A 13,122-nucleotide genomic window follows, 5' to 3' on the forward strand; every position below is an offset into this window, starting at 1 on the left:
TCTTCTGAATGGCTGGTTCATGATCCCTCTGATTGCATCCATCCACCTCGTTACCCCAAGACATTCCGGATACTGTGGAGTTCCACAGGAACCCAAGTAGGCCTGAACTTAAGAAGGAACCTGTTCACATGATTAAAACCTGCAGCGCGTCTGATTTTCTCAAAGTTGCTGCCACAGTAAAACGTGTCGGACGCGACTGTCAAACATACTTTTATTCATGTTTACAGTTAGCCATCAGAACGACTGAGTGTTCGGACGTCTGGTTTGGGTTGACGATGTCCAGTAATGTCAAGTTTTACAGCAATTCATGCGACCCCATCACAACGTCTGGGTTACGTACTGAGTGGCACTTCAGAAGAGAAGTTCGTTACGGAGGAGGTTCGTAGGCGGGAAGGCCGGATGAGTAGAAATGCGGGAAACGCCGATTTGAAACCACGAAGACTGAAGAGTGTCACTCAGTGTGACTTGGAGCCTTTACAAGGAGTATTTGTGATATTCTGAGTAAATGCATTACACAAACAAAATCAGCAGATTCACCTGAAAAAAAGAAATATTACAGTAATGAATCAAGACCTTCTGCCTCGTCCAGGAGAACGCTGCGCAGAACCCTTTTGGAAAACTTTAAAACGTCGTTACAGATCACACAAAGTATTAAATTACATATAAAATGCTAGTTTGTCGGGCACTGTGGAGCTGGCATACATTGGAGAGTTGAAAATAAATAATAAAACAATGTTTTTGGAGAAGTCCTTTCATTTTTTTGTGTTTTTAAAGAAGAGAAACTGGACCGAAAGCATGATGACCTGCAGCAGTAGTCGCATTAGTGCCATTCGAGTGCAGTTTTAGCGGTTCTTGCAGTTTTAGCTGTAGCGGTCAAGCAGAAGTAGCCACTGTCCGAGTGCTGCTGCCCAAAAGAGAAGCGTGGATGAGGCTCCTGATCGTCAGTCCGGGAGCCGTGGTGCGATTGTATCGTAATCAACCCATAAAGTGCTTTCTCGATTGAAAACCAAAGAAAAACGTTATATAACAAAAAAAAAAGGATAAAAACACAAGTTTAGGCACAAGCTCGAGTCTCTGGTGGGGGTCCCTCATTTTTTGAACGGCGTCAAGCGTCCGATGTTGTGCCAGAAGTTGGAGGTTTTACGTTTGGGTTCGGCCAGCATGATGACCTGCTGCTGGGGCAGAGAGGCGGGCAGCGCCGGGTGCTTCTGACGCAACAACAAGTCATAATAGGGCCTCGTCACCGCTGTGGAAGAAAACAGGGAATTTTAGGAAGGTCAAAGAAACGGTGTGGGGGAAAAATTCAGCTCTAGCCAGTTTCCCCTCCTCTTATCCCAAACGCAGCCCACCAGCCAAGACGTGTTCGCCGACGGAAGTTTGCTTCTTTAGATTTAAAAAACCTACGGAGCCCTGCTGGTGACATCACATAAGGTGTGGGCACATATAAGATAAGGCATGGGAATGAGAGTCTAATGCGAGGCCATGACTTAAGCTGTGTGAACGAGATAATTAAGCTTTGAACACAGCTTAATAAGGCATGAGCTCATTCCCACGCCTTACTAAGTCAGAGCCACTCATTATTTTTTATTTTAGGACGTCACCAGCAGGGCTCCATAAAAACCCTGGATTTTATTTTATGGTCCATTGGTGCAGCTTTATGTGCCAAGGGAGTCGTTTTTATATGACCCTCCAATGGCCTGTAGTTATGCCCAGTACTGCGCCGCATTTAGACACCAGTTCAGGCTGAAACACCTGGTAAGTTCAGTGTAATGGTCCTGAATTGGTGTCATTTTGGACAGTATTTCTCTTAAGCTGGTACTGAATGCAGTCCAGCAGCGACGCCGACTTCCCAAAACGGTGGCGCCACCGTCGCGCCTGGCTGAACCCAACGCGGCCTTTAGACGTATAGCTATGATTTTAGCTCTGTGATGCACTCGTGTCCATCTGCACAGCACGGCACGACATTCTGGTGTCTGAAACCACATCGGACACGGTTCCCTTCATGCTAATAGGTGTACATACACTCACCGGCCACTTTATTAGGTACCCCTTGCTAGTAAAAGGTTGGACCCCCTTTCACCTTCAGAACTGTCTTAATTCTTCGTGTCAGACTTTCAGCAAGGTGTTGGAAACGTTCCTCAGAGATTCTGGTTGGTTATTTGAGTTCCTGCTGCCTTTCTATCATCTGGAACCAGTCTGCCCGTTCTCCTCTGACCTCTCACATCAACAAGGCATTTTCGTCCACACAACTGACCGCTCACTGGATATTTCCTCTTTTTCGGACTGTTCTCTGTAAACCCTAGAGATGGTTGTGTGTGAAAATCCCAGCAGATCAGCAGTTTCTGAAATACTCAGACCAGCCCGTCTGGCACCAACAACCACGCCACGTTCAAAGCCCCTTAAATCCCCTTTCTTCCCCGTTCTGATGCTCGGTCTGCACTTCAGCAAGTCGTCTTGACCACCTCTACACGCCTGAATGCAGTGAGCTGCGGCCGTGTGATTGGCTGATCAGCTATTTGTGTTAACAAGCAATTGAACATTGTACCTAATAAAGTGGCTGGTGAGTGCATTTCCATTACTTCTCAGCTACATTAGCAGCTCTAACACTAATGATGGAAACTTCAAGCACGTCTTGGCTGATCGCTCATATTTGGGGTGGTAAGAGGAGGGGGTGGTGAGCAAAATCAGATTTTATACAGAAATCAGAACAAAAAGGCACATTAGCAGTTTAGAAACACTGGAATCTGATGTTTTAATGCTGTGAGTTGAAGTGACGTGGATTAGAGAAAACAGACGCACCAACAGCTTCTCTACAGACGTCCAGAGAGGCCATCAGGTAGATGCAACTTTCTGGATGGTTGATCAACAACGTTGTTATTTTGAGATCACAATATTAGTTGTCGTGATCTTAAGATAAGTTGTGATCTCAAGAAAACAGTTGTTATCTTGAGACTACAAGATACCCAAGTCATGATCTCAAGATAAAGATGTTGAGATAATGACTTAATTAACTTGATCAAGATAACAAGTTGTTATCTTCAGACCACAAGATAGTAAGGCCTGATCAAGATAACAGCTTAATTGTTTTGGGATCTTAAGATAAGAGTTGTTAAGATAAATATCTGGTGATCATGATCAAAGTTGTTCAAGATCACAAGATAAGTCATAATCTCAAGATAATGGTAAAAAAAAAAAAAGAAGAGTAGTCATGGCTTGTGGCCTCTCCGGACGTCTGGACTTCTCAGCCGATGTACAGCAGACGTGTTATTTATTCCAGAGTGACTGATGGACTGGAAATGTATCTTGAGTAGTTGTGATGGACGGACAGCAGGTCAGTGAACGAACATAATTGTTAAGCAAAACCCAGTGCAGACACTGCCTTTCAAACGTTTGGGGACTTCCACTGTGTGAGAGACCCCCTGGTATTCGGGGGTCCCGTGTCTGGCTGCTAACGCGCTCCATAGCAGCGCTGATGCTTCAGTGTCAGTAAATGTCTGTTCTATCAGCTGTTCTTCTGTAGAGTCTCGGTTCCAGTGCGGTTCTGCGCTCTTCCTCACAGTAACTGAGGAATGAGGAACAGTTACTCTTCACTCCAAACTCTCGAGAAACTGGGCGAGTTCTCAGGTTTTCAGATCTGCTGCAGCTCATTGGAAAGTGTTTGAGGAATCTGGGCAGAGTTGCAGTTTCTAGGTTATGAAGGACCAACTGGGTGAGCTGGTCTGCTACAGCGCCACCCTGAGGCAGAGCAAAGCTGCAGCTCCAGCTGCCACACTTAAGAGACCGTGCTTAGGAGTAAAACCAAAGGCTATACCCATTTTACCTCAGAATATCTCTGAAAGATGATCAAGCTCTAAACTTCTTTGGAGTGTCTTATAATGAACGAGCCAGCGAGATTCTCTCTCTTCATCCGGGGTCGACCAGAGGAAGATGGGTTCCTCCCTTGAACGTGGGTTCCTCTCCAGGTTCCTCTCCTAGGGAGTTTTTCCCCTCACCACGGTCATCTCTGACTTGCTCGTGGGGGCTTAGAACCGGATTCAGTTCCTTACATTCACCTTCAATGAATTCACCACCCTACATGGACTCCTTCATGTTTTATTTTTATTCTCTTGATCCTGCCTAAACTGCTTTTCTGCAAAGCTGCTCTGCGCCAGCACTGGTTGCAAAAAGCACTATACAAAGAAATGTGGTGATGTCACTGATCAGAACTCAAACAGGCTGTTTAAACCAGCTCTGGACCAGATCATTATTTAGACCGAAGCTGCTCTTCATATCAAGGACATACTTTGATAAAAGATGAAGATGAGAAGATAAAAAACACACAAAACATCAGCTCAGAGCTCAGAGCTGATTCATGATGAACCTGTAGATCAAACGTTCCAAAAGAAGGCAAGATGTCCCCAAACTTTTGACAGGCAGTCTACGTTAAGACCATTGCACTTAGTGGAGTTACCCCTGTCTACTGGAGCTCTCTATTCTGAGAGGACACCCAGGAAAAAGCCCTACGCAGGACTCCAGGGGGCGCTCTAATGCCCCAGCCCAGCCTGAACCGGGGAACATCAGGCAGCAGAGGAGAAACTAGGGGCGCCCTGGCTGGGGATTCTGGGAAATGGAGGCACTTGGAGCTTTTTGAGCGGAGGAGTGGAGGAGCTTTGAGGGCCAGCAGGTGCTGCAGGGCTGAGGCAGGTGAAGGAAAGAGGTGTGATGGCGACAGAGACAAATACTCTTTTCAGAAAATAAAGCCGCTGAGTGAGAAATTCTTCTTCTAATATTTACCTTTGGGTTTCCCAGCAGGATGGCTTTTGCATGCGTTCTGCATGGCCTGCTTCTTCTGCACTTCTGTGATGGAAAATCCTGTAAAAATTTATAATAAATAAATTAAATAATTGATTTCACACAAATTGTGCAAATGAAGACAAAAGCAGGACTAAAATCCGAAAAGGGTCATATGGATACAGACTGATAACTTGGCTTTGAGTAGGACTATACAGTTATGATGGAACAAGGTCTTTATTTTGTTGACCTGTTTCATTTAAAAAGCTCTATAACGTTCATATGATCCGCACAGTCGCTCTGACAGACTGTAATACACTACAGGAAGCGTAGGGGGCGACACGGCTTCTACCGCTTCATTTAAAAAGCTCTATAACGTTCATATGATCCACACAGTCGCTCTGACAGACTGTAATACACTACAGGAAGCGTAGGGGGCGACACGGCTTCTACTGTTTCATTTAAAAAGCTCTATAACGTTCATATGATCCGCACAGTCGCTCTGACAGACTGTAATACACTACAGGAAGCGTAGGGGGCGACACGGCTTCTACCGCTTCATTTAAAAAGCTCTATAACGTTCATATGATCCGCACAGTCGCTCTGACAGACTGTAATACACTACAGGAAGCGTAGGGGGCGACACGGCTTCTACCGCTTCATTTAAAAAGCTCTATAACGTTCATATGATCCGCACAGTCGCTCTGACAGACTGTAATACACTACAGGAAGCGTAGGGGGCGACACGGCTTCTACCGCTTCATTTAAAAAGCTCTATAACGTTCATATGATCCGCACAGTCGCTCTGACAGACTGTAATACACTACAGGAAGCGTAGGGGGCGACACGGCTTCTACCGCTTCATTTAAAAAGCTCTATAACGTTCATATGATCCGCACAGTCGCTCTGACAGACTGTAATACACTACAGGAAGCGTAGGGGGCGACACGGCTTCTACCGCTTCATTTAAAAAGCTCTATAACGTTCATATGATCCGCACAGTCGCTCTGACAGACTGTAATACACTACAGGAAGCGTAGGGGGCGACACGGCTTCTACCGCTTCATTTAAAAAGCTCTATAACGTTCATATGATCCGCACAGTCGCTCTGACAGACTGTAATACACTACAGGAAGCGTAGGGGGCGACACGGCTTCTACCGCTTCATTTAAAAAGCTCTATAACGTTCATATGATCCGCACAGTCGCTCTGACAGACTGTAATACACTACAGGAAGCGTAGGGGGCGACACGGCTTCTACCGCTTCATTTAAAAAGCTCTATAACGTTCATATGATCCGCACAGTCGCTCTGACAGACTGTAATACACTACAGGAAGCGTAGGGGGCGACACGGCTTCTACCGCTTCATTTAAAAAGCTCTATAACGTTCATATGATCCGCACAGTCGCTCTGACAGACTGTAATACACTACAGGAAGCGTAGGGGGCGACACGGCTTCTACCGCTTCATTTAAAAAGCTCTATAACGTTCATATGATCCGCACAGTCGCTCTGACAGACTGTAATACACTACAGGAAGCGTAGGGGGCGACACGGCTTCTACCGCTTCATTTAAAAAGCTCTATAACGTTCATATGATCCGCACAGTCGCTCTGACAGACTGTAATACACTACAGGAAGCGTAGGGGGCGACACGGCTTCTACCGCTTCATTTAAAAAGCTCTATAACGTTCATATGATCCGCACAGTCGCTCTGACAGACTGTAATACACTACAGGAAGCGTAGGGGGCGACACGGCTTCTACCGCTTCATTTAAAAAGCTCTATAACGTTCATATGATCCGCACAGTCGCTCTGACAGACTGTAATACACTACAGGAAGCGTAGGGGGCGACACGGCTTCTACCGCTTCATTTAAAAAGCTCTATAACGTTCATATGATCCGCACAGTCGCTCTGACAGACTGTAATACACTACAGGAAGCGTAGGGGGCGACACGGCTTCTACCGCTTCATTTAAAAAGCTCTATAACGTTCATATGATCCGCACAGTCGCTCTGACAGACTGTAATACACTACAGGAAGCGTAGGGGGCGACACGGCTTCTACCGCTTCATTTAAAAAGCTCTATAACGTTCATATGATCCGCACAGTCGCTCTGACAGACTGTAATACACTACAGGAAGCGTAGGGGGCGACACGGCTTCTACCGCTTCATTTAAAAAGCTCTATAACGTTCATATGATCCGCACAGTCGCTCTGACAGACTGTAATACACTACAGGAAGCGTAGGGGGCGACACGGCTTCTACCGCTTCATTTAAAAAGCTCTATAACGTTCATATGATCCGCACAGTCGCTCTGACAGACTGTAATACACTACAGGAAGCGTAGGGGGCGACACGGCTTCTACCGCTTCATTTAAAAAGCTCTATAACGTTCATATGATCCGCACAGTCGCTCTGACAGACTGTAATACACTACAGGAAGCGTAGGGGGCGACACGGCTTCTACCGCTTCATTTAAAAAGCTCTATAACGTTCATATGATCCGCACAGTCGCTCTGACAGACTGTAATACACTACAGGAAGCGTAGGGGGCGACACGGCTTCTACCGCTTCATTTAAAAAGCTCTATAACGTTCATATGATCCGCACAGTCGCTCTGACAGACTGTAATACACTACAGGAAGCGTAGGGGGCGACACGGCTTCTACCGCTTCATTTAAAAAGCTCTATAACGTTCATATGATCCGCACAGTCGCTCTGACAGACTGTAATACACTACAGGAAGCGTAGGGGGCGACACGGCTTCTACCGCTTCATTTAAAAAGCTCTATAACGTTCATATGATCCGCACAGTCGCTCTGACAGACTGTAATACACTACAGGAAGCGTAGGGGGCGACACGGCTTCTACCGCTTCATTTAAAAAGCTCTATAACGTTCATATGATCCGCACAGTCGCTCTGACAGACTGTAATACACTACAGGAAGCGTAGGGGGCGATACGGCTTCTACAGTTTCATTTAAAAAGCTCTATAATGTTCATATGATCCGCACAGTCGCTCTGACAGACTGAAATACACTACAGGAAGCGTAGGGGGCGATACGGCTTCTACCGTTTCGCTGCACTGTAAATCACTTGTTGCACAGGTGGAATTCTGAATTATAGTGGCAGCAGACAAAAAGGAACTGGAGAGGACAGGACAGTAGGATTAAATGAATGTCAATTATTTGTTGCCACAAACTGACCCGTGTCCAGGTCATGCTGGACCTGCTCCCTCTCGTCCCTGAAGGCTCGCAGCCACCGCTGTTTCAGCTCAGGTTTTTTGGCACACAGCAGGTGGACCTCCTCTCTGCCCGGAGAGACGAGCTTCACCGCATTCTTCACGCTCACGTTCAGGTCTTTATCTTTACCGTCCTCCACGTCCAGCACCTCCATCTCATCCATGTCCAGGCGACCCTTGTAGTACAAAATGTCCCGCCGCAGCAGATCCTGGGTAAATACATCAAACATCACTTTAAAATGTGGGTCAAATCTAAGCATCTGATGTCTGATTATACCACAAGTTACACTGTGCTAGCTACGCTCTTAAAAATGGTTCTTCAAGGGTTCTTGGTTTAAAAAGTTCTATATAGAACCATGAACTCACAAATAAAGGGTTCTTTGCATTGTTAAGGTGGCTCTATATAGAAAGTTTTTGAAAAGGGTTCTTGTATTGTTACAATGTCAAGCTTGTAACAGAAGAACCCTTTTTGGTGCTAGACAGAATCATAGACGGTGCATTCTCGGTCAGTCTGCAGAACCATTTCACCATGCAAAGAACCCTTTAATTATTCAAAGGGTTCTTTGGGTGTTCACGGTTCTGTATAGAACCAAATAATCCTGGTTTTTAAGTGTGTACATTAGCCTCGTAGCTCCAGAGTAAAATTAAAGTAGTAAGACACTGAACATGGCTTGGCTGACTGTACATGTACTTTATTACTACAAACCTAGGAACATTAGTGAGATCCTGCTGGTGTGGGTTTCCTCTATACCAGGAGTATTTCATTACAATTTAGTAAGGTCCAGTTAGAGAAAATGTCCTCAAGTGAAGGTCCAGAACATCATAACGTCTAACCTGCATCCTGACTAAGCGCCATGTACTGTTTACTGAAGTAGCCGAGTAGGAATATCAGCATCTCATACAGTCGACAGCTGAACATCAGATCAAATTATGTCCAGTTCGGTCAGATTTCACCAACATTTACTGACCATCAGATCAAATAAAGTCCAGTTCGGTCAGATTTCACCAACATTTACTGTCAGTTTCCTCTTTTTAGATCACGTCATGTGGAATAACTTCCCTCTGACTCACTTTCTTCTCTGACTGCTGTTTCTCTCCTCGTCCCTTCCCTGTGTGGCGTCACCCACTCGAGTCTCAGAGCTCATCGTAAACAGATCTGATTGGCTGAGTAGCGTGTGATATTTACAGTGCATGCGACTGGTCTGGGAGTCTTGGGCTGCTAAAGCCACCGTAATGACTAGAAATGTTACACTGATTAAAACCGGACCACCCCATCCAAATTAAACAATTCTCAGTTACAGGTCCAGGTCCACATAGGACAGCATCTTGGTCCGGCCTCGGTCTGTGGTCCGGCCTATTAGTGACATCTGCTCTATACTATAGATCTTATACTAATGTTAGTGTCAGTAGTGCCCCCCTGTGGAGAGTGTTGAGACTGCTGAACAGGGCTTTATAACAACCTGCAGATTTACTGTTACTCATTCAAACTGCAAAGTAATAACTAAAACATTTCATAGAGAATGTAGCTTATGCCTACTATCTCTTGTTTTAATCAAGTAACTGGTTAACTGAATAATTATGGTAGCCTAACTTATATTTAACATGGAAAATACACAGTTGAGGAACCAGCCAGGCCAAGTATGAGATCTGCTGATGTCACTCAAAGTCATTAGACCTAACAAAGTAACCCTGCATGCTTCACATTGAGATATTCCAATTAGCTGTAATATAACCAGAGTGAAAAGATGCCAGGCCTGACGGCCAAACGTATCTCTAGCTTTACTGGTACTGACTTTCTTGCAAAAGACCAGCTGGTGATCGAAGAGGAAGAACATGCGCTGCTGGCCCTTCGCCTGAGGCTGAGAGATCTTAGTGAGGTCTCCTGAGAAGATCAGGTCAGAACTCCTGCTGAGAACATCTTCACCCTGCAGAGGAAACAAACAGCACAAAGAGTTTGAGGCCCATGAAAGCTGAAGCTGCAGTAACTGCTATGAACCGGATTCCCAACATCTGAGCGACTCTACCTCCCAGTCCTCTATGGAGCTCTGCCACTGGGCAATCTTATCGATGTTCTCCAGACGGCGCTTCCTCTCATTGATCAGCCTGGCCACGTTCTTCATGGCGTTTAAAGCAGCCTCCACATCCTTATAATCTCTGCATTCATGAGGAAAAATGAACAGGTCATATTCCCATCATGGTCACATATCCAGCCAAGTCAGAATTTGTCTCGTCTACATAGGAACTTCATAACATTCATATGCCCTGAATAACACTTAAAACGTAGTTCAAGTATCCATAAAAACACAAGCCAAAAAAAAAAAAAAAACCCTTCATAAATATTCAAGCATTGGTTTTAACCGGTTACCCGTTGCCCCTATTTTGCCTTAACCAGCGCTGTTCGATCATACTCAACAGTCATGATCTCAGTCCCAGTTGAAGAAGCACACTCGTTTTTTTATAATAACTGTATGAATTACTGACTCAGATTAACAGAGTCTAGAATTGAGGAGTTCGTTTCGTACTGACTCAGATCTCTAACCTGATCTCTGACTCTTGCCACGTTGTCAGACCTCATGATTTAGATTATGGTGTCTGTGGAGGCTGCGAGGCTTCGAAGATGAGGACACATTTGTTAGCCTTTGATCATTGGGTGCTGATGTTGCAAATGGGACGATCATAGCTGCTGTGAATAACAGATCATACAACCCCATTTCCAAAAAAGTTGGGATGCTGTGCAGAATGTAAATAATAGGATGAATTGATGTGTAAATCCTTTAAACCCAATATTTAACTGAAAATGGTACAAAGACAAATCAAATGTTGAAATTTAATTTTTTTTTAAAATATGCCCATTTTGAGTTTGATGCCAACAGCATGTTCCAAAAAAGTTGGGACGGGTCTGTTTACCGCTGAGTCCATCAGCTCTTCTTTAACAGCTCTGTCAGTGTTTGGGAACTGAGGAGACGCTGCTGCAGCTCTGACAGTGAAATGATTCCTGTTCTTGTCTGATTCAGGATTTCAGCTGATCGTCAGTTTCAGGAGCTCATTTGTCATATTTTTCATTTTATAATGTGCCAAATGTTCTCAGTGGTGACCGGTCTGGACTGCAGGCAGGTCAGTTTAGCACCCGGACTCTTTTAATACAGAGCAGTGCTGCTGTAACACAGGCAGAATGTGGTTTGACATCGTACGGCTGAAATAATCAAGGCCTTCCCTGAAAAAGACGTCGTCTGGACGGCAGCAGATGTTGATAAAACATGTTTATATCATTCAGCTTTAATGGAGCCTTCACAGATGAGCACGTCACCCAGGCCATGAGCACTAATGCCCCCTAAACCATCATGAATACTGGCTTTAGAACTAAGCACTGATGAGCTGAGTGGTCTTCAGCCTGGAGGACACAGTGTCCATGATTTCCTAAAGTTGATCCATCGGCCCACAGGACACTTTTCCACTTCCCCTCAGTCCATTTTAAATGAGCTCGGGCCCAGAGAAGGTGGCAGCGTTTCTGGGTCCTGTTTATATTTGGGTTCTTCTTTGTGTTTTAGAGTTTAACAGTGTTTGTGGATGCAGTGATGAACGGTGTTCACAGACAGTGGTTTTCAGTGATTTCCACTACAGAATCATGTCTGTTTTTAATGCAGTGCTGCCTGAGGGCCCAAAGAACTTTTACGGGATGGCGGGGAGGTGGACCCAAGTGCAGAGATGAAAAAACAGTGAGAAGGGGACCATAAGTTTATAGGGGCAGGCATGTTTGGAAGGTTGTGACTGAGGTGAACCCAAGCCAGGCTCGAACCGTCACTGTACTGAGCCGCTGTCCATGGAGTTACTGCTGCGCCAACGGGACGCACAGGTGATGGCAGCATCTCAAAGAAGGGAAAATGCAGAGGTGGCAAACTGGAGTTAGATGAAATAAAAGAAAGGGAAAACAAAATAAACCTCCTCTATTAGAGTGAAGGGGAGGTAGAGTCTGGGACCATTTGTTCTTTGTAGTCCTCTTTACTACTTAGTTTTGAAGTTTTTGATTTCTTTTCTCTTCTTTTCTCTTCTTACACTAAGTACCGTACCGGTCACCCACCTATAAAGGTGTGACAAACGCTACTGTTTGCCACAGGCTTAAGTAGAGGAGTCCGCAGGTGAATTGACTTATACCTAATCAGCCCGAAGACTTCTGGGAATTGGAGTTTCCTGAAGTTATGGCCTCTTTCTGCCGTCGCCCTCTGCTGGCAGCTGGTGACGCAGGCTGGACACCTTGCTGCCGTCGCCCTCTGCTGGCAGCAGGCGGGACCGGCGGGACCCTTACCAGATCACGGCCAGTAAATACTGGTTTTTGGCCTCGTCCTTTACATACAGAGATTTCCAGATTCTCTGAGTCTTTAATGATGTTCTGTACCGTAGACGATGAAAAGCAGAAGCTCTTTGCTGTTTTACATTTTTCTTGAGGTGTTCCAATAATTGATGGTGCAGTCTTTCACAGAGTGGTGACCCCTCCTCCTCTTTACTTCTGAAAGACTCCGCCTCTCTGAGATGCTCTTTATACCCAATCATGATACTGAACTGCTGCCAATCAACCACAGGGTGTTTTCTAGCATTACCAGCCTTTTGTTGCCCCATCTCAACTTTTTTGGAAATGGGGTAGTAAACTGGTTTGTGGGAGTCGAATCCTGAGATTTTAAGCTTTCTAACGATTTACTGCATCACTGTATTGCTGGACGATTTGACGTATAAAAACGTTGTATTAAAAAGCTCAAGTGTGCTGGTACCAGTACAGCAGTCTAGGAAAGGTTAATGGTTCCTAATTAGGCATCACTCAGCTGACGTGGTAGTGAGCGTTTGCCTTACCTGTGCTGAGGGTTGGTGTATTTGAGCAGCTCCGCCAGCTGCAGAGGGTATTTACAGATCTTCTGAACAGGCGTGAGGAGGAAGCCGTCCAGAGAGATGTCGATCATCTTCTGGAGCAGACGACAGGCCTCGAAGAAGAACACGTATTTCTTTATCTTCATCAGTTTGGAGAGCTGCACGCAGGCGTTGGGGTGGTTGTTGCAGTACTCTGAGTAGATCTGGAACTCTGTTTGCTGGAGAAGGAGACGACGATATGCAACCAA

At 45.4% G+C, this 13,122-nt stretch overlaps 1 protein-coding gene across 6 annotated transcripts in view; it reads right to left on the reverse strand.

The window, feature by feature from the left end:
- Window positions 1–193: 193 nt before the first annotated feature.
- Window positions 194–13,122, reverse strand: part of arhgef4 (Rho guanine nucleotide exchange factor (GEF) 4) — a 186,570-nt gene continuing 173,641 nt past the window's right edge. For 5 of the 6 annotated variants that reach the window (XM_037547695.1, XM_037547694.1, XM_037547696.1 and 2 more), the window contains 7 exons: window positions 12,860–13,092; window positions 10,042–10,171; window positions 9,811–9,942; window positions 7,983–8,226; window positions 4,774–4,851; window positions 4,451–4,674; window positions 1,108–1,246 (listed from right to left, as the gene is read on the reverse strand). In XM_037547695.1, coding sequence (XP_037403592.1) covers window positions 4,457–4,674; window positions 4,774–4,851; window positions 7,983–8,226; window positions 9,811–9,942; window positions 10,042–10,171; window positions 12,860–13,092 — 1,035 coding nt within the window. In that variant the 3' untranslated portion in view covers window positions 1,108–1,246; window positions 4,451–4,456. Of the gene's footprint in view, window positions 1,247–4,450; window positions 4,675–4,773; window positions 4,852–7,982; window positions 8,227–9,810; window positions 9,943–10,041; window positions 10,172–12,859; window positions 13,093–13,122 lie in introns of all 6 variants that reach the window. The other variant, XM_037547698.1, reaches the window with a different exon arrangement.

The sequence above is a fragment of the Pygocentrus nattereri genome, chromosome 19, assembly GCF_015220715.1.
Source record: "Pygocentrus nattereri isolate fPygNat1 chromosome 19, fPygNat1.pri, whole genome shotgun sequence".
Taxonomy (NCBI): domain Eukaryota; kingdom Metazoa; phylum Chordata; class Actinopteri; order Characiformes; family Serrasalmidae; genus Pygocentrus; species Pygocentrus nattereri.